At 38.9% G+C, this 20,910-nt stretch overlaps 1 protein-coding gene across 1 annotated transcript in view; it reads left to right on the forward strand.

Moving 5' to 3' along the window:
* alk (ALK receptor tyrosine kinase) overlaps window positions 1–20,910 on the forward strand; it is an 855,459-nt gene that overhangs the window by 788,495 nt on the left and 46,054 nt on the right. The window contains exons 12-15 of the mRNA XM_062973134.1: window positions 3,116–3,278; window positions 6,781–6,928; window positions 18,352–18,483; window positions 18,963–19,107. Of these exons, the coding sequence (XP_062829204.1) occupies window positions 3,116–3,278; window positions 6,781–6,928; window positions 18,352–18,483; window positions 18,963–19,107 (588 nt within the window). The remainder of the gene's footprint in view (window positions 1–3,115; window positions 3,279–6,780; window positions 6,929–18,351; window positions 18,484–18,962; window positions 19,108–20,910) is intronic.

Consider the following 20,910-nt stretch of genomic DNA (forward strand, 5'->3'; position numbering starts at 1 on the left):
CAGTGTGTGTTCCGTCTTTTGGGAAGCTCTGATAGAGCTATCCATGGTTTTTAGGCTTTCCCCTGTCTGATGCTTTCCCCTGTCTGATGGGGGAAGGGATATGGTGCTAACATCTTAATAATAATAATAATAATAATAATAATAATAATAATAATAATAATACTTTATTTTTCTATCCCGCCACCATCTCCCCGAAGGTACTCAGGGCGGCTAATAGGGACAAGCCAAAAACAAAAATAAGTATAACAGTTAAAACCAATATAAGTAACAAACAATCTCAACATAACAGTCAGTTATAATAAACAAATTAACATGCCTTTCCCTGATCAGCCACCCGTCTATCATGTGAGAGGGGAAGGAGGAAGAGTGCACTGCTCACCGCGAAGCACCATGCATGCCTTCCATTGCACTGGTGATTGCCAGCAAAGTGGAACAAAAGTGGGGCATAGGCTTCCATATGTCACTAACAGGATGCTGAATCTTAATAACCACTTCCACAGGTCCATATCAAGACCATCTTTCTTTACGGTAAAAATATTCACCAATATTCTACATCAGCTACTGAAATACATATGCATAATTCATTACAAGAGCCCCCGGTGGCACAGTGTGTTAAAGCGCTGAGCTGCTGAACTTGTGGACCAAAAGGTCACAGGTTCGAATCCGGGGAGCGGAGTGAGCACCTGCTGTTAGCTCCAGCTTCTGCCAACCTAGCAGTTCGAAAACATGCAAATGTGAGTAGATCAATAGGTACTGCTCCGGCCGGAAAGTAACGGCACTCCATGCAGTCATGCCAGCCACATGACCTTGGAGGTGTCTACGGACAATGCCAGCTCTTTGGCTTAGAAATGGAGATGAACACCAACCCCCAGAGTTGGACACGACTAGACTTAACATCAGGGGAAACCTTTACCTTTACCTAATTCATTACACAATGTTTCTTACCTGCCCCCATCGTCAAGCCTATCTTATGCCCCAGCAGCTGAAATGGGCAAAGAAAGCCTGTTCAGCTTTCATTAAGAGTGAAAAGACTGATGTTTCCACTCAATACCCACCATTGAAAGATACCCACAACAAAGATTTACAATAGGAAACTTGCTTCTGATTTTTTCTCACTGGTGAAAGGTAATGGAAACCTCATTTTCTTGCACTCAAAAGGTGAGTGGTCCTCCCCAACCCAATCTGGCTGCTGGCTCTTAAAGGGGGCTGGAGTGTTATTTACATAGTTTTACAGTAACACTACATAGTCTTACTGGTTACAGACCTATTATGGATCCATAATTCTGGGTTACAAATATTTAACTGTAGTACTAAACATCAGCCATTATTTGTTACATTTATGTGCTGCCTTTCCTGCAAGAAGCTCAAAATGGCATCTGTGTCATCCTTCTGTGGTTCCTATAAAGGCACTGGTCACATGTAGATTCAGTTTCAGGAAGACCTATAATTCATGCTGTTTCCTGCAGCACAGCAGCATTTAGCAAGTGACGAAGCTTCCTTTGAGTAATGCTAATAATTTCACAATTTATGGTCCTCAATGAATTACATTACTGTGTGTTGACCTTTTTCGTTATTTGGGAACAACATCTTTCAAAAATGCCTGACAAAGGCATAAGAAATATTTCTATAAATATTAAAAATCTTCATATATTCTATCAAGGAAAAAAGTCTAATAAAAATAATGATGCAGAGCATATATCATTTCAGTTTGCTCACCTTTATTTCGACAGTGCATGCATATTCAAGATAATGAGTTCCACCTCACAATTACTCATCAATTATTTTAAGTAGAATCATTGCCACCTATACTAAGGTTGCAAACCTTTGCTCGCTTACAAAAGAGAAAACCATACAAAATTCACTGAATAGATAGATAGATATACGAGTGTTCTGTAAGGCTGTATAAGATGATGTTTGGCACCTTCATGCTGTATGACCTTAAAGCAGCAATTCTCCGTTCAACTAAAAAGTATTGTACATCCGATTCACTCCAATACAGTTTGCTGCTGAGAGGCACATACACAAAATTGTACTGTAAGGAACTCCTTTAATTTTAATAATTCTTTGCCTTATAAATGCTTTCTAAGAGGCTTATAAAAGTTATAAATGAGCATTAAAATACAATGAGAAGAAGGTGGTAAGAAGAGGGAAAGCAGCAAGAATAGTAGTAGTGGTACTTGTGAAGGCTGCAAACTTATACATGTTTTCCAGAAGATTCAGTTGACTGCATGGGAGTTAGTATGCCCAAATTATAATAATATGTATATATAGGATTGTGCTATAGAACACTGGAAGGACCATACTGAAAGAGAAATACAAACATAGCTAAAAGCAACCAACATAGATGTGCAGTTACTCTTCAACTGTCTTAATTTGGCAGGGTCATCCCAGCTTCTCTGTCCTCAAACATTTCCTTTTGTACTCCTCTTACTTGAGCTGGTGCAAACAGAGTTCAAAAGTAGTTTGCACTGCATTAACTCACCAAGGAAAGGAGAAGGGGGATGGATTCCTCCCCTGCAGTCTCAGGCAAAAGCAAACTGCTGTAGTCTCTCCTAGCCCACTTATTCTTTGTAACTTTGTATTAAACAACTCGAGTAAACCTATTGAATTGATTGAGTTTACATGAGTTTTGAATTGTCATTCAGTAGAGCTACTCTAGCTGAAATTAACAAGGGATTTATGGAATGAATCAAATGGTGCCACCTTTGCCCACCTCTACAAATAGTGAAAACAGCTAGTCAATATTCCAAGGATTCTAAGCATGCTTAATCTTCATGCAGCTCTTTTTTAAGAGTGGGATGTATCTTTATTCAGGCTTTGTTTCTTAAGGCTTTTATAGTTCTATGAACCTCAGGGTTCTTCCATATTTTCCTATGCCTTTCTCTTTCTTATGCATGGGTGCTGTGGTTTCAGCTATGTAAGTGATAACATTTGGAGAACTGAATTGGAATTAGAATTTATGGTTGTGATAACAATGTACTTTTTCCCTCAGTGGCGGATTATGCAGACACTATGCTTTGTTGCCATTAATGTAAGGCAGCTGATAATTTATTTGCAAGTCAGATGAGAACTTATTTGCAAGTCAGTAGTACATGTTTACATCTGTCTCTTTCAGATAATTGGCTGTTTACCACTTGTGGTGCCAGTGGACCTCATGGGCCCACTCAGACCCAATGTAATGATGCCTATAGGAATGTCAACCTCAGTGTACTCTTAGGGGCAGAAGAAGGTTTCCCAGGTGTACAGATCTGGAAAGTACCTGCAACAGATACATACAGGTAAGAGATCTTCTGGTCATATCATTGGCCTCAAAGAAATTCCTCCCTCTTCTCTCTCTCTCCTCTGTTCAAGAACAAATATGAATATAAACATAAGCAAGTATATGAGAAATAATAATGCAGAGACTGTGTTTTTGTACATTTAAACATTTTCACATTACCAGTATGTGTCAGAACTGGGATTTTTTTTTCTAGTATTAAGCAAAAGAAAACTTTCTAATACATTCTAATATAATCTCTGAGCTCCAGATTTCACACACAACTATTTCTATGTCATGAAATTAACCTTAAAATTCCACAGACTGTACCTTAATTTTGTGAATCATTAGTTGCTCCTGCATCAGTTTAGCAAGCCTGTGAGACGTGGCAATTGGTAGCTTTCATGTTGTTGAGTGGAGAATCTGGGTATTTTAAGGACTTTTCCAAGCTATGAATAGTAAGGTTCATCACATAGGAGAGCTCATTTAAAGTTCAGACCAAAATAAAAAGTGATTTCTTCACCCTAACAGTGTGGAAGCTGGCATCCATGACTATGTACAAGGACATGTCACTTCTCCATCTTAAGCCTATCTTTATGATACTTGTGACTGGATCTAAGGAATTAAGCCACCAATATTCCTGCATATAATGGAAATTATGTGAACCTATTTTCATGGAGAGTACCTTCCTACAACAAATGCTGTGTGTGAGAGGGCACTGAAAGCTTGGTTGCTTTGTGTTTATTTTCCTGTCTTGATTTTTAAGTGGATAGGAAGAAAATGACATTGCACTACAGACATCGGATTATGAGCCTCCCTCAGTGACTCAGTGTTTGCAGCCACACAAAATAACAAAGCACAAAAGCCTAGTGAGATTGACTAGGAGAGGCACCAAATCTGCTTGCCTGCCCCATTTTCAGGGCGATTGATGATAATGAAAAAACTAATGATGTTTCACTCAGCCATCCAGAAAAGAATGACTTGCCTGTGGGGGAACGGGTGAGAAGAATTTTTCAAGGCTGGCATATAGTATGTATGCTTATAAAATATAACCCCCAAAGTAAAAGAGAGAAGTAGTAAATTATATGCACAGAAGTCTCATTTTCTTTAATGTTAATGCCCAAGGAGGAAACAAAACTCATGCTGTATCCCTAGGCTGATTTTGTTCTGTGATATGTTAGCCCGTAGATCAAAAGTTACAGGTCATCAATATACACTACTTTGTTTTGAAAGGACGTTGTTATACATTTTGTGGTAAGTGATTAAATAATTAGTAGGAGTGGTTTTGGAGTTGTGATGGGTCCTGGCATGCTCTATGCTAGCAAAACATCAAAGCCAGCATACCACGGAATCACAGTATTTTCTCCTAGAAGTTGCTGTGGTGCCTCCACTGTCATTTTGTTCCAGGTTTGACTCCAAAATTTAAAGGAGCTACTATTTGAGATGCTGAATCCAATTTTGGAAATAAGATTCAGTACCATGGCTAAAATTTGCATGGATTTTTCACCTCATTGGCATGAAAGCCACCAGCTAATATTGGATGCTGTTGTAAAGTAGGAGTAGCCACCATGAACTCTTTCTTTTGAGCTTTTAAAAGATGGTCAATTGCTCAATAGTTGGTATTGTTGCTAGAGTTGCCTTAGCATATGACTTTGTTTGTATGCTTGCATTGACTGAAGCAGTTTGGTCTTTAGAGCTGTCTATAACACACCACGTGCATCAAGGGGTCAGTGACTGAGATTATCATAATTTTTTCAGCATGTTTTCAAGTTTTATTTTCATCTTGAGACTTTTCACATAGGGTGGGTGAGTTGATTAGTCAAAGGTGTTCTTGGAGGCAACTCCACAGGTTGGCAGCAAACACCAAGAATACTGTATCTCATATCCTCATCAAGTGAGTCTTTTAAGGTAATAGCTCCCAAACATCCAGAGGTCATAAAACCCAGACAAGGTGAGAAGATACAGTTCTCAGAAAGCATACCCTCCCCCATTTGACAGAATAAAACCGATGCATTTGTGATCAAGCAACATTGGAGTTACAAGAGTACTTAATGAGGAAAAACACGTAACATATGAGAGGCATATCACCTCTCTTTGTTTTAAGGTTGCTGCTTAACCATTCAGCTCTGATTCCATCACCAGACTACAAAAATAATTCCATCAGTTCTGACATGAAATGCACATGATCCTATTGGCTTTTGCTTCCAGAATAACCAGAAAATAATTTACCCTTCTCAGTTCCTGCCCTACCCTATCCTACATTTTGAAGGGAAAATGTGTGTGCATTTCACAACTGTATGTTATTTTGTATCCAGGTATCCTAGATGAATGCTAATACCAAGTGAGAAACAGCCTTACCTTCTTGTTTCAGATTCTACTTGTTGGAAGTAAAATAAATTATTTTAATATTTTTGAAAATTTGGAAACAAAATAACCAAAAATCTGTCTTGGCATTTTCATTTCTTCCTTCCATTCTGTGTTCTTTCAGGCTTTAACTTACTAAATGATATCTGATTTACCATTGTCACTTGGTAGAGAGAATGCACAAGTACAATCCTGGATTGAATAACTAAGTCCTGATTTTCAGGCACTGGAAAAATTTGTGACTGGGGGATTCTGACACTTATGGTCAAAAAAATTACTCTTCCAAATACTATCTATTTTTAGATCTGCAGACGTCCCCAAAATGGCTGGTTTATGTTTTCCTTACACTTCAGCAATTATTATCCATTCTGCCAAGATGATCACCAGTACTCATAGGACATGTTCAAATTTGCAGCCTGTTATCAATTGTGGAACAAATAACCTATTTGTAGCCACTGGCTTTGATAAACGCAGAATGGCCGTGACCCGAACTTTGCTGCTCCTCTTTCTTCACAGCTGGTGAATGAGGCACTGACATTGTCTCTCTGGATTCCTGGCTTTATTGCTTATATGCAAAACCTACTCATACATAGAAAAATATGGCCCCTAATTGCCGCCAATTAGCCCTGCCAGCTTGCCTAGCTCAATAGTGCACCTCATTAGCCATTATAGCTTCCTGCTGAAAATCAGTTCAATGGCTCCCGTTCCTTGTAGCATCTGTTCAGGGGACCCTATCCTGTGGCTGTCGCTTCTCCTCCTGCGTCTGTTGCTGCCTTATTGAGGAATGATTGCTTGGGTTACAGAAAGTGACACATGAACATTGCTGGGTCAGGTTCCAAGAATCCCTTCTGGTTTGTGAGCTGCTTGGTGTTTGCAGCCGGCCTGAAAGCCAAACCTGCTTGGACCTGTCTTTGAAGGGCAATGTGTCTAGATATTATTAAACTCACCATGGTGGTAAGGCCAAGATGAACAGGCTGGTTTAAAAAAATGGGAGGGACAGAATAGCTGAGCAAATGAAAAATCTGAAAAATTCATATTTTTTCCAGGTGGGAAGCCAAGGTTAATCTCTGTTTAGAATAAATGATTCCAGTTCTCTTTGATGTGCCAGACCTGTTCCACTAGTGCCCTTTGGCTTATTCTTTCTTTTCTTTCACTTTCAGCATCTCTACTTATGGGGCAGCTGGTGGCAAAGGGAAGAACACCATAATGAGGTCAAATGGTGTGAATGTAGCAGGAATATTTAAACTCCAGAAGAATGAATCCTTGTATATTTTGGTGGGGCAACAAGGAGAAGATGCCTGTCCTAGTGTGAGTGGTCATCCCTTTAAATACATGAAGATGATTACTTTTGTCACTGCTACTGATATCATGCCTTGTTTTCCTTCTTGGTGTTTTTGTTGAATCTTGTGGCCTAGACACAACCTGTTATCCTTCCTTATTCAACTTCCCTGATGGATACATACAAATGGCCCAGAAGAAAAGTAAAAAGCCAATGCTTTTCCAAGCTATAAAAAATCTGCCTCTTCTAATCAAACCATTGTCTCTTGTTCAAATATTACTTCTTGCTATCCCCAGTTACCCACATCATCCCTCAATGCCACCTGAGAATTCATCATGGTCATATTGGGTGCTGCAGTTTAGGGATTGGGGTGGGAGTAAAATGACAGCCACCTGCTGTCACATTCAGTGCTCTAGAGTTCAAATGTCGCTTGAATCCCAGATGTTGAAAATTCCACCAATACCACAAGAACCAGATGAGCTCTGACAGTATTTGATGAAAGTGGTAGCACTGAACCCAACCTCTGACTGGTTCTGCCAAGGTAACTATGACCATCTTCCTTAATCGCTCAGACCTTCTCCTTGCACAGTATCACAATTTATGTGTTTCTTTGTTGGTAGTAGCATCTTAAAGTAGGACCAGTATTCTTGCTTGCTTCCCAGGAAGTAAAATTGACGGCACCTGGATCTCAGATTCTTCCATAACCTATGGGACTCATTTTACCAATATCCAACCTGCTGTGCCTTCTTTGGATTGATAAGTAAACATTGACTTTGATGGGCATTCTCATTCTCATCACGATCCTTTGAAATATGCTTTCCTAGGGAGTTGTGTAATTCTGTTCAGATTTTTTTTAGCCTTTTGTTTGCATTGGTTGCTAACAGTTTTCTGTGATCTCAACGCTACTACCTGAAATCATTTTAATTGGACATGACAGAGATTGCACATGAGACCTTATCTGTTCACAACATGGGCTCCCCTTCTCCTAAGTAACTACAGTTCAACCTCTATATCCATGGGACCAGTATCCATGGTTTCATTTATCCATATCTGACAAAACATGGCCTCTCTAGACATTTTCTCAGTACATCAGCATAATTCTATGGTATTCTGGGGCCAAAAATGCATCATTCCAATAGGATTCATTACTATCCGAATATATGTATATTCATGAGAAGTCCCGGAATATATCCTCTGTAGAAATGGATCATACTGTACTTGCAAGAGTTTGATCAGAAAACTTTTGTAGGTGCAAAGCATACTTCTGTGTTGTCTTCTGTGAAAGGATTTGAGAAGCAAGTCTTCTGTCTGAAACATTGAAGGAATGGTCTCAGATCCACTGTTCAATAGAACTAACACTACCAAGGCATGCAAAATATTGATATAGTTTTGTTTGATGGATCCTTAAAAATACGTACAAATCTCTAAAGAAACCTGCAGGATGATGGTCATAACTGTACCTTTAAAAATATCTATTTCCAGCAGTAAAGCTAACACAAAATTTGGAAAAATGAATATAAAACGTAATCCCCAGCAGTTCACTTTGGGGAACCATTTAAAACTTCCTTCCCCAACCTGCTGCTTTCTGTATGTGCCCCATTATCCTTACTCTTGTTGGGAATTATAAAGTGCCTTGTTGTCGTTGTTCCTGTTGTGTGACGTCAGGTCATTTTTTCCTTACTGTTTCCCTATCATGGAGGCTTCTTGGCAGGGTTTCTTCTGAGAGAGGGGGGAGTGTGACTTACCCAAAGTAACCCAGTGAGCTCCAATCGCCAAGCAGAATGTAACTTCTGGTCTCCAGAATCCTAGTCCGTTACTCAAACCACTATACCATGCTGATTCCATATAGGGTGGCTAGACCAAGACACCTGGAAAAAAACCTGTTGGTCAAGGCAGCTTATTACCATCATGAACCTTTGACTAGTTCCCATTTGTCCTGAGTAAGGTCAGCAGCAAAGATGCACTAAATGAAAGAGATGTGAAGTATGAAAAACTTGCATGCCATGCTTATTTTATATCCTTCTGTTTTCAGAGGTAAAGGGAGCCTACAACATGAATTAAAACAAAATAATACTAAAATCCACAGTTATATAAGTTAAATATGTGGAATGCTGCTGATTCCTTTCCTTTAGAGTAACTGCTTGGGGCTCCATTTCAATTTAGTTTATATGCACATAGAGGTTTTATTTCCCTTTCACCAGCTGTTCAATCCTCTGCATCATAATTCCCCCATGTGGAAGGGGGGCAAAATGGATGGGAGTCCATTGGTATCAGTAGAAATTTTATTTTCCCTCCTTTTTAGCATCCATGTGGGTAGTACAACCAGTGCTGGGGAGATTGAGCCTACCTGTACAAATCCTAGTCCAGATTAGGGACCATACTCTTACTTGGAAGTAAAAAAAAGGAGAGAGATAAATTTACTACATATTTCATGTGTTATGTACTTCAAACATTCAGGAAAAATAAATTTAGTTCAAGATATTTGACAGTGATCTATTGTATTCAATATAAAACACCACCCAAAGGGCATCACTTTACAGAGCTCGTAATATCACAGTTGTCTCATAAAAATCACACTTTGGATCTGTCTACTAGGGGATTATCAATGCTAGGCATTGAAAGCATGTTGCTCCAGATGTTGGCCTTCAACTCATAATTCCTTATGCTGCTTAGAGAACTAGGATCTGCAATCCCATAGTATCTCTGGAGCAACACATTCCCCATCCCTGTCAGTTGAACAGTGGCTCTTTGAGATCTAAGAATGTGTGAAAACTGAACCCTGGACTTTCTGCATGTAATCCATTTGTTCTCCCAAGGTGAAACAAGATGATGATGTAGTTAGCTTTTTTAACGACATGCTTCAACAAGTATCAAATGATGTATTTTGTCAAATGCTGTTGTCCATTTATCATGCTTTCTTCCATTATTGTTTATTGGAATATAAACATCACTTTAATTTGTAAGTCTGATTGGTGAGGCATGCATCTTTGAGACAATCTCATTGAAAGACTGAAAACAGACTGAACTGAGAAAATACCCATCCCTTAATATAAAGCTGGAACCTGAATTACTGTCCTTTTCTTTCCCTCATTTTTCTAACATTCAAGAACAATCATTTGAAGAGGTTCCTTATGGCATACAATTAGTTACCACTGGTAAGAAAAAACAACAAGCATATTGCATAGGATGATTGTGGGAACTTGACATGGAGCTAATTGCGTCACTGTATAGAGTAACACCTCTATACTGTGAAGAAAGAGGCAGATTGAAGAGATGTTTGAAATACTTTTTTAAGTTTCCACTTCCCATAAAATTCTTGGAACCTAAATGATTTAATTCATATTTGGATTGGCCTGGAAGACAAGCATTGAAAGAAGACCATTAAATTAACATGTCACATGACTGAGTTTGGAACAAGATAAAGACTGCATTCCTCTTTTATAGTTATAGCTAGTATTGTCTGTAGACTGCTTCTAATATAGCTATAGTCAGTATGAGCCAGTATGGTAAGGTGGTTTGAGCATTGGGCCATGACTCAAGAGACCACAGGTCAAATCCCCATTCAGCCATGGAATTCAACGGGATGACCTTGGGCAAATCACATATTGTTGCTTTGGATGGAGGAAGGCAAAGGTAAAACCTCTCTGAACAAATTTTTCCAAGAAAGCCCTGGATCATCTTAGAGATATTGTAAATTACACATATACAAAATATATTTTAAAAAAACATTTCTTATATCTCTTATATGACAAGATGAAGGAAATGCAGGATCTTCCCATCTCCATGCCTCTCGGTAATCATATAGTGCTGAGCATTAGTATTCTGCAGGTTTCTTGGCTAGAGCATCTTTTGGATCCAGTTTACTACACTGAATGCCTATGCTATTATTACAGGCTGAACAAAGGAAATAGGGGTCTCTGGTGCAAAAGTTCACCATGCAATATCAGGAAAGGCCTCAAACAGGAATGGTCTATATCCTTTCATTTCCACACTCACGAGACACATAAATGCAAGAGGTTAATTTGGAGAAGAATGAAAACTATCCAGACTCAGTCTCCTATTCTATGTCCATAATCTGAGCATTGCAGTACACTGTAATATATGGAGCCATTAAATTACAGGCCACTGTAATCTTAGCAAGGATTTATTGAGTGCTAATGTAATTCTTTCATTGAGGCAAAGAGATTGCATTGACTTGTGCAAGTGGCTTTAACTTGATTGGATTGTAATCAGTTATGTCTTTGCCATGAAGTCTTCCTGTAAGGAAAAAAAGTCCAGTTGTGATCTATTGGTTTCTTTGGGTCATTACACTAAGTCATTTGATTAACCATCCCTTCGCCAATTGTGAATTAGAGTTAGCAGGTGTTTACTTTTTTATGGCACCAAAAGCCTTCTGTGGAGCAGCCCTGAGAGTCTACTATTGATCAGCAAGCGTAACGTTAAAGATATAAATTTAAGATTCACTTGCTGTGGATCAGATTCTGTTCCCCTTGAAAAATGCAGCAAGGGAAAGAGGCAACATAGATACAAAGCCTTAGAAAAGAATGTCCCTATCTTAACACATCATCTCAAATACAATGTTTTTAAATGGAGTGAGTATACACAAGAGCTTGGAAATCCTCACTCCTCCAAACATTTTTGCTTATAATTTCTGTCAAACATTGCTAGTATGACTAATGGCAAAATATTATGGGTACTGTAGTCAAACATAGCTGGAGAGGCAAATATTTTTCAACCCTAGTTATTCCACAGTTCATCCAGCAGCCATGAAGCAACTGAGTAAGATATATACAGTTCTAGGCTGCATCCATAGGAATACAGTGTCCAGCTACTAGTAACTACTACTACTACTAGTAGTAGTCGTAGTATGAGCAGTAGTAGTAATTAGTAGCCCACTCTATTTCACTTTGGTCAGACCCCATCTGGAATACTGTATTCAGTGTTGGGCAACACAGCTCAAGAAGGATGTTGACAAGTTAAAATGTATTCAGAAGTTGATGACCAAGATGAACAGAGGTCTGGAAGCCAAGCCTTATGGGGAATGACATAAAAGGTTGGATATGTTTAGCTTGGAAAAGACAAGACTTAGAGGTGACATTTATTTTATTTTATTTCATTTAATTTAGCTCATTTGTAACTCACTCTTTGACAAAAATACTCAGACGTGGCTGAAATGTTACCTGGAGTGCCTGGTACCCATTGGTGGTCTCCCATCCAAGTACTAATTGAGCTGACCATAAATAGCTTTGAAGATCAGACCCTAGGGTATTTAGTTCTTCATTTCACACATAGCACTGAATGTTGTGATGAGGGGATCAATCCTATTTAACAAATCTCACACCCTACAAATGAGTGGGCAAGGAATAAATAAGAATTGTACCCACTGCAGTTGTAAATTTTGAAGCAGCCTAGTTAGGGGCTAACATCCCAATAAGCTCTGGTATAAGTACAAAATTAATATTTGGACAAAACCTATGTTTATACAGTAGAATCTCACTTATCCAAGCTTCTGGATTATCCAAGTCATTTTTGTCATCAATGTTTTCAATATACAGTAGAGTCTCACTTATCCAACATAAACGGACCGGCAGAACGTTGGATAAGCAAATATGTTGGTTAATAAGGAGGGATTAAGGAAAAGCCTATTAAACATCAAATTAGGTTATGCTTTTACAAATTAAGCACCAAAACATCATGTTATACCACAAATTTGACAGAAAAAGTAGTTCAATACACAGTAATGCTATCTAGAAATTAATGTATTTACGAACTTGGCACCAAAATATCATGATGTACTGAAAACATTGACTACAAAAAAGCGTTGGATAATCCAGAACGTTGGATAAGCGAGTGTTGGATAAGTGAGACTCTACTGTATCATGATATTTTGGTGCTAAATTCGTAAATACAGTAATTACAACATAACATTACTGCATATTGAACTACTTTTTCTGTCAAATTTGTTGTATAACATGATGTTTTGGTGCTTAATTTGTAAAATCATAACCTAATTTGATGTTTAATAGGCTTTTCCTTAATCCCTCCTTATTATCCAAGATATTTGCTTATCCAAGCTTCTGCCAGCCCGTTTAGCTTGGATAAGTGAGACTCTACTGTATTTACATTTACTAAATTGTTCATAGGAATTATGCCCCCCTCAAAAACACTCCATATGTATTATTGTGCAAAATAATTCCCTGCATTGTTTTGGAATATCCTAATACCAAAACCAGGTCAAAAACTTGCTGTTATTATTTTTCTCCAAAGGTGTTTTCTAAATGTCAGGAAACCCCTTTTCTGGGGAAAGGAAACAATTAAGATTGAATCTTCTTTCCATCACAACCCAATGGCGTTGGATGTAGACTGTTCAGCCTTTCCTGCTGCTTTACTTTGCATCAGCTTTGGCAGCAAATATTTCATAGAAAGCCTAAAGCACCCAAGGAGCATTTGCTTAGTTCCACTGTATTTCTTATTCAACATTTTAAGTGACCACACTGTTAACCCACTTCCAGTAATGAATACAAAGGAGCATATGGGGTAGCTGTTGGGCTTGCAGCCCAGTTGAGTTCATAACACTAAGATGCAATTCGTGCTATGAACATATCTGAATCACATCATGACAAGGACTTGTAGACTGAACCATGGAGCAGATTTGGTTATTCTTTGCCCAAGAACTTACCTTTTCTCTAAGCTGCCTTTGTTTCCTTCTACTTGTAAGGCAAGTCTAACAATTAACCTCATCGCCCTCCTTAAGAATCCCTTGAAGCAGATATAAAGGCCAAATATCCTAATTATTGGCAGGAAGAATGGGCTCTTTTCCGATAATCTCTTATATGCCATCACTTTATGGAGACTGCCTAATACTTTTATGATTACATTAAGTAGCAAATTAGCTGAACTAGAGGATAGAGTCTTCCTTACTGAGCATTGAACCTTATGTGCTCTTTCATCCCAGTTGGTTTAGGCCTGGTTTACCTGTGCTATCTAATAAAATGAAGAAACCTTGAGATGATATATTGGATTATACCAAACTGGAGGTTGGGAGTGTTATGTTTTATTACATTGCAAAGTTAAATCACTCCTACAGGCAGATAGAAAATTAACAATCATGTCGGGAAGAAAACATATTTTCTATACTATTTCCTGTACTGATTGCAAAATGTTTTCTTGTGTAGAATTTTCAAACACAGGCAGTCCCCACTCATCTTGAAATGGATTATCATACTCTCCCACCTGAAAACTCGTTCTCTCTCTTCTTTCTTCTTTTTTTTTGAGATATTTATTTTATAACATCTAAAGGAGGAGCCCCTGTGGCAAAGTGCGTTAAAGCACTGAGCTGCAGACCGAAAGGTCCCAGGTTCAATCCCCGGGAGCTCCAGCTCCTGCCAACCTAGCAGTTCGAAAACATGCCAATGTGAGTAGATCAATAGGTACCGCTCCGGCGGGAAGGTAACGGCGTTTCATGCAGTCATGCCGGCCACATGACCTTGGAGGTGTCTAGGAACAACGCCGACTCTTCAGCTTAGAAATGAAGATGAGCACCACACCCCAGAGTCAGACATGACTGGACTTAACATCAGGGGAAACCTTTACCTTTACCTAAAGGAGGCCCCTGGTTGCACAGTGCGTTAAAGCACTGAGCTGCTGAACTTGCAGACCAAAAGGTCCCAGGTTTAAATCCGGGGAGCGGAATGAATGCCTGCTGTTAGCCCCAGCTCCTGCCAACCTAGTAGTTCGAAAACATGCAAATGTGAGTAGATCAAAAGGTACTGCTCTGGCGGGAAGGTAACGGTGCTCCATACAGGCATGCCGACCACATGGTCTTTCTTGGAGGTGTCTGTGGACAACGCCGGCTCTTTGGCTTAGAAATGGAGATGAGCACCAACCCCCAGAGTCAGTCACGACTGGACTTAACATCAGGGGAAACCTTTACCTTTTACCTTTAATGGAGGCAAATCATTTAAAAACACTAGGTAAAGGTAAAGGTTTTACGCTGACATTAAGTCTAATCGTGTCCGACTCTGGGAATTAATGCTCATCTCCATTTCTAAGCTGAAGAGCCGGCATTGTCCGTAGACACCTCCAAGGTCATGTGGCCGGCATGACTGCATGGAGCGCCGTTACCTAAATAGAATCTAAATCTAAATAGAAGATCCATATTTGAAAGCTCCATGAAATCATTAGTGATGTAATTTCGCTTGGTGAAGTGCTCCGCCCCCCCCCCCCCCCGCCCCCCAACCCCTTTGAATTTGTTTCCGAAAGCACTTGGCCAGCAAAGTCATAAAACCTAGGTTCTTAAAATTGACAAAATTCCACATCAACCTACCTTAACACCATGACTTCATGGAGCACAGTTACCTTCCCGCTGGAGTGGTACTTATTGATCTACTCATATGTTTTCGAACTGCTAGGTTGGCAGAAGATGGGGCTAACAAGCTCTCCCTGCTCCCCAGATTCAAACTGCCAATATTTTGGTCAGCAAGTTCAGCAGCTCAGCAGTTTAAACCGCTGCACCACTAAGAGGAGTTTAAAACAATATAAAACAATCTAAGATATATACATTATTTCTACAATTTATAATAATTTAAATGGGGTTAAGAAATTACATATTTATGTACATTCAAGGAAAGATCCCTATACTATGAAAGCTTTGCTAAATTATAGAAAACTGGAGAGGACTTCTGTATCTTTGATTGTGTAAAAGAGAAAATTTTGCAGGTGTTGCATGTTCTCTTGGCTGTGTGTCAAGCAACTCCTAATGGAATTCCTCTTCTACACAGCTATTAAAAATACAAGAGCCCTCCTTGGCGTTTAATCTGGCAATTTTAAGTGTCACATTTTAGTGTGGTGCCAAAATAGAAGTAAAGTTTGTGTCCATCAGACCTCCAAGAGGAAAGCATTCTACAAATGGAGCACCATGGCAGGACTTTGTCCTTATCAGTATACTGTTATCACGGTTGAGACACACAGGAATTTCTGCCTACAGATTTCAGTGCTTAGAAAGCCATATACTGGGAATGATGCTACTTTAGATAGCAAGACTGTGTGTCATTTAAGGCTTTAAATATCAGCAGCAGCACTCTGGATTCAGACTACAAGCATATCGGTTTCCAATGCTCTTCCTATCAAATTGACGTCAATTACGGATGCCACTCACCAGCCTCAAAATACACTGAAATTGGCATGGATAATCCCCCTCCTCTAAGAATACTTGAAATTTTCCAACCACCAAACACTTGAGCAGCATGTTTCATAAGAGAATATGAGCAATTGGACTGTGTTTCTCACATATATCTGAACCCAGGCACTACAGCCTCTTTTAAAACGCTGGGTACCTTCATCTAACATAATGATGCATGTAACACTGCTTGAATCCATAGCACTGTTGGTAACAGCTGGCCTCCTGCTAAAATGCTCAAGGGCCAGGGTTTCCCTGTTCTCGATGTTTATGCCATATTTTTAAGGTTAACTATTAGCCCATCTTTTAATCTCTTCTGCTGTATACCAACATTCCTTTTTCCATCCTTGAGCTGAGAATAAAGTAACAGCTTTGGGAGGTGGTGATTGAGCATTCAGACAATGTGGCCAGTCCAGTAAAGTTGATGGCAGAGAATCATCACTTCAGTGCTGGTGGTCTTTGCTTCTTCCAGAACGCTGACATTTGTCCACCTGTTTTCCCAAGAGATTTACAAGATTTTTCAGAGGCAATGCTGATGGAATCTTTCTAGAAGTTGGAAGTGACATTTGTAGACAGTCCATGTTTTGCAGATGTACAACAGAGTTGGGAGGACAATAGCTTTATGCATCTTGGTATCTTGGCATCCCTATGGATGTCCCTATCATCAAACACTCTCTGTTTCATTCAAAAAATGTGTAACTTGCAGAGCTGAAATGGTGTTGCATTTTGGTGTCAATGTCAACTTGTGTGAAGAGCTGGCTGCCTAGATAGCGGAAAATGTCAACATTCTCTAGCATTGCACTATTAAGCTGTATTTCTGGCACTACAGAGAAATTTGTTGGTGTCTGCTGGTAGATCACTTTGGTTTTCTCATTGCTCAGTGAGAGGCCAAACTTTTTGTATGCTCCTGCAAAGGTGTTTAAAATGACTTGTAGATATTCTTCTGAATAAGCGCAGACTACATTATCATCAGGATATTATAGTTCTATAACAGAAATTGTTGTGACTTTACTTTTGAGTTTCAGCCTACTGAGGTTAAAGGGCTGATAGGTGATTTCCACACTGGCGGGAAGCTTCCCATCAACAAGATGCAGTATCATTGCTATGAAGATGGAAAATAAGATTGGGGCAATAATGCATCCCTGTTTGACACTTGATCTCACTTTAAATGGATCACTTTGGGAGCAAAACTGTCCAAGATTGTTGCCATCGGGATCGGAAAGATGGTACTCCAACCCTACAGAAAGCATCTACCATCAGACCAAATTTCACAAGAAAATGATCAGACTATGACAATAGGGCAGTAAAACACATACACATAGACTAAAACACATCGTCCTCAATAAACCCAACAACAAATATAAGGTAAAGGTAAAGGTTTCCCCTGACGTTAAGTCCAGTCGTGATCGACTCTGGGGGTTGGTGCTCATCTCCATTTCTAAGCCGAAGAGCCGGCGTTGTCCATAGACACCTCCAGGTCATATGGCCGGCATGACTGCATGGAGTGCTGTTACCTTCCCGCCAGAGCGGTACCTATTGATCTACTCACATTTGTATGTTTTCGAACTGCTAGGTTGGCAGGAGCTGTGGCTAACAGCGGGCGTTCATTCTGCTCCCGGGATTTGAACCTGACACCTTTCAGTCCGCAAGTTCAGCAGCTCAGCGCTTTAACACACTGTGCCACCAGGGGCCCCTAACAACAAAATATAACCAAGCAAAAATGTGGAGTTTTTTTTAAAAAAAAAATAGATACTATTTGAGGATTGAAAAATAATTTGAGAAATGGGGAGACTGGAAGAATTCATGAGCATTCTCAGGACATGAAAGTAACTTCCAACTGCATGCAGGCTATGGATCACCTTTTTCCAACCTTGGTATTAAAGGGGAGTTTTTGATTGATGCAGTCTTATCTTGTGCACTCCTTCCTACTACACAAGTTTTAAATAATATTTTATTAACATTTAGTTTCAACTACATAAAATTATATATAGAATATACACAAAGGAGAATGTACACATAAAATACACTATAAACCTTTCTACTTAAACCTTCCCCTAACCCACATCCACACACAACTGCAGCAATAATTAATTAAACACATATGGGGTAAATGTGTTTTCCAAATTGCCAGGTTCCAATTATAATTCTAAAAGGTTAATTCTTCCTTTTCTAAAGTAATTTTAGATAAAAACAGGAATAGGTCCAGACAATAAAATTCTGTATGGGAATAATTTGATTTTCTAGCTAAAATTAGACTTCATATTTTTCCTGCAGGCCAATCACATCATTCAGAAAGTCTGCCTTGGAGAGAATAATGTGGTTGAAGAGGAAATTAAAGCAAACAAGAGCATCTATGAATGGGCAGGAGGAGGTGGCGGAGGTGGAGGAGCAACCTACATATTTAAGGTATGCATGTGTTAGAGCTGTACCCTTCCAGGATAAGGTACATGATGTACTGCTGCTTTCTTCATTCTGATGCTTTTTCCAATTACAAAGTGTATGAACTGGGCCCACTGGATTCAGTATTGTAAGCTAAAGTCTGTGGTTTATATGTTGTTCCACAATCTGCTTCACCACACTGTTGCATACTTTCCATTGAGCTAGCCTTGAGCTAGCAAGTTGACAAGTCATAGACAATAATGATTCATATCATGATACTGTTATGTTCTATCCCATAAAAAAGTAGTAGATCCAGAGTTTTCCAGCTTTTCTACATGTATATCCTTACCAATATTGATCCTGTTTTAAATAATGCAATAGTAATTTAAACTGTTGAACTGTCCTGGGCCTTTGTATAGTTCAACTAGTGTGTAGGGGATGGGTTTATTATTTACATGCCTGATACAGCCAAAAGTTCAAGCCATTTCTTAATTCTACTTGTTTAGATGGAGAATGGAAAGCCAGTTCCTTTGATCATTGCAGCAGGGGGAGGTGGTAGGGCCTACAGAGCCAAAACATATACATTCAACTTTGAAAGACTGGAGAATGATACTTCTGTACCAGGGCTCAATGGGAGACCAGGAGCTGCAGGTAAGAAATCTCTATGAAATTTATGTCAAGCTTCACAGCCTGGAAGTGTTATAGTTTGGGACTGCAACTCGCAGAATCTCTGCCAATACATCTATATTCCTCCAGCAGTATTCCTCATGCCAACCAAGGGATCCTATAGTTGTAGTCCAAAAAGGCAATTTTTTCATCCTCAAGTTAAAAGTTGTTGTCATATAATGAAGTTATATCCAAGCATCCAGACATTCCATTCGTGTATGTGTGTGTATAGATATACACAATTGTTGAAAATGTAGTTGAAATGTAGAAAAAGCATGATCTTTGATCCAATTCATCAGATTTTTCTTTTTTTTTACTCCCCTAAAGATTTAAACAACAAAAAAGAATAGATTGGGAATTCTACTCTATAATTGCTAATTTTGAGTGATTTCGCATTAATCTCAAACAAGCCTTAAATGTGAAACCTCTTAACTCAGATTAGCAATGCTTTGCAGAATACAGTAGAGTCTCACTTATCCAACACTCACTTATCCAATGTTCTGGATTATCCAATGCATTTTTGTAGTCAATGTTTTCAAAACATCATGATATTTTGGTGCTAAATTTGTAAATACAGTAATTACTACATAGCATTACTGCGTATTGAACTACTTTTTCTGTCAAATCTGTTGTATAACATGATGTTTTGGTGCTTAATTTGTAAAATCATAACCTAATTTGATGTTTAATAGACTTTTCCTTAATGCCTCCTTATTATCCAACATATTCGCTTATCCAACATTCTGCCAGCCTGTTTATGTTGGATAAGTGAGACTCTACTGTATAACCCTCTTTGCTTTCAGTTCGTGGATTTTAAAATTCTATTAGCAGAAATAAATCATGGGTACTACCTCTAATCATTCCTTGGCTATGCCGACCCTATGAAATTCATGGGGTTGCCATAAGTCAAGAGGTGGCTTGAAGGCACATACATATTTACTAGGGATTCAGAAAATGTGAGCTTTTTCTTTTTGCTACATAGTCAAACCATAAGTATATGACCCAGTGTGACCAGATAAATGCAAGATTGTAAAAATGCTTATTCAAACACATACTATAAAAGCAAAAAGACCTATCTTTTTCTCATTCTGTAACTGTCATGACTGTACATACCAAAAGCATAGTCATAGCAAAATGTTAATGAATTGATCTATAGCAATAATTGTAGAAATCAAAATTATAATTTCTGGTTCATTTAGTAGAACCATAATGCAATTTGCTTCCTAGTTTTACATAAACTAAAGTATAATATTTTATGACCATTCCAAGCAATGGATGGTGAATTGTTCCAGGCTGTAGTCCAATTTGAGGGTCAATTTCAGCAACTTGAAAAGAACTCAGTGGTTCTCAACCTGGGTCCCCAGATTTTTTGGTCTTCAACCCCCAGAAATCATAACAGCTGGTAAACTGGCCGGGATTTCTGGGAGTTGTTGGCCGAAACACCTGGGGACCCACAGGTTGAAAACCACTACTCTAACCTCTGGATTAAATGTCACAAATCATTCACTGCTCCACCAATATAAAATCTTCAGTAGCCATTCATTCCCAGATGTCCTCACTAAATATTCTTATGATTGTTATTTCAAGTGCCAACTATAGTTTGTAAATATGCAGTTGCTGTCCTGTTCTGATCAATGTTTCCTCTGTTTTTATTATTGGTTACAGTTTCCAAAATAGAAATGTGTCTATGCATTTATAGTCACACATGCATGAGCACCCAGCCTCTTCTTTTTTGAGGACTGTGGGTGGGGGGGAGGTTGATGACGTTCTACCATATTCTTTACTTGG

Source organism: Anolis carolinensis, chromosome 1 (assembly GCF_035594765.1).
Source record: "Anolis carolinensis isolate JA03-04 chromosome 1, rAnoCar3.1.pri, whole genome shotgun sequence".
In the NCBI taxonomy this organism is placed as follows: Eukaryota; Metazoa; Chordata; class Lepidosauria; order Squamata; family Dactyloidae; genus Anolis; species Anolis carolinensis.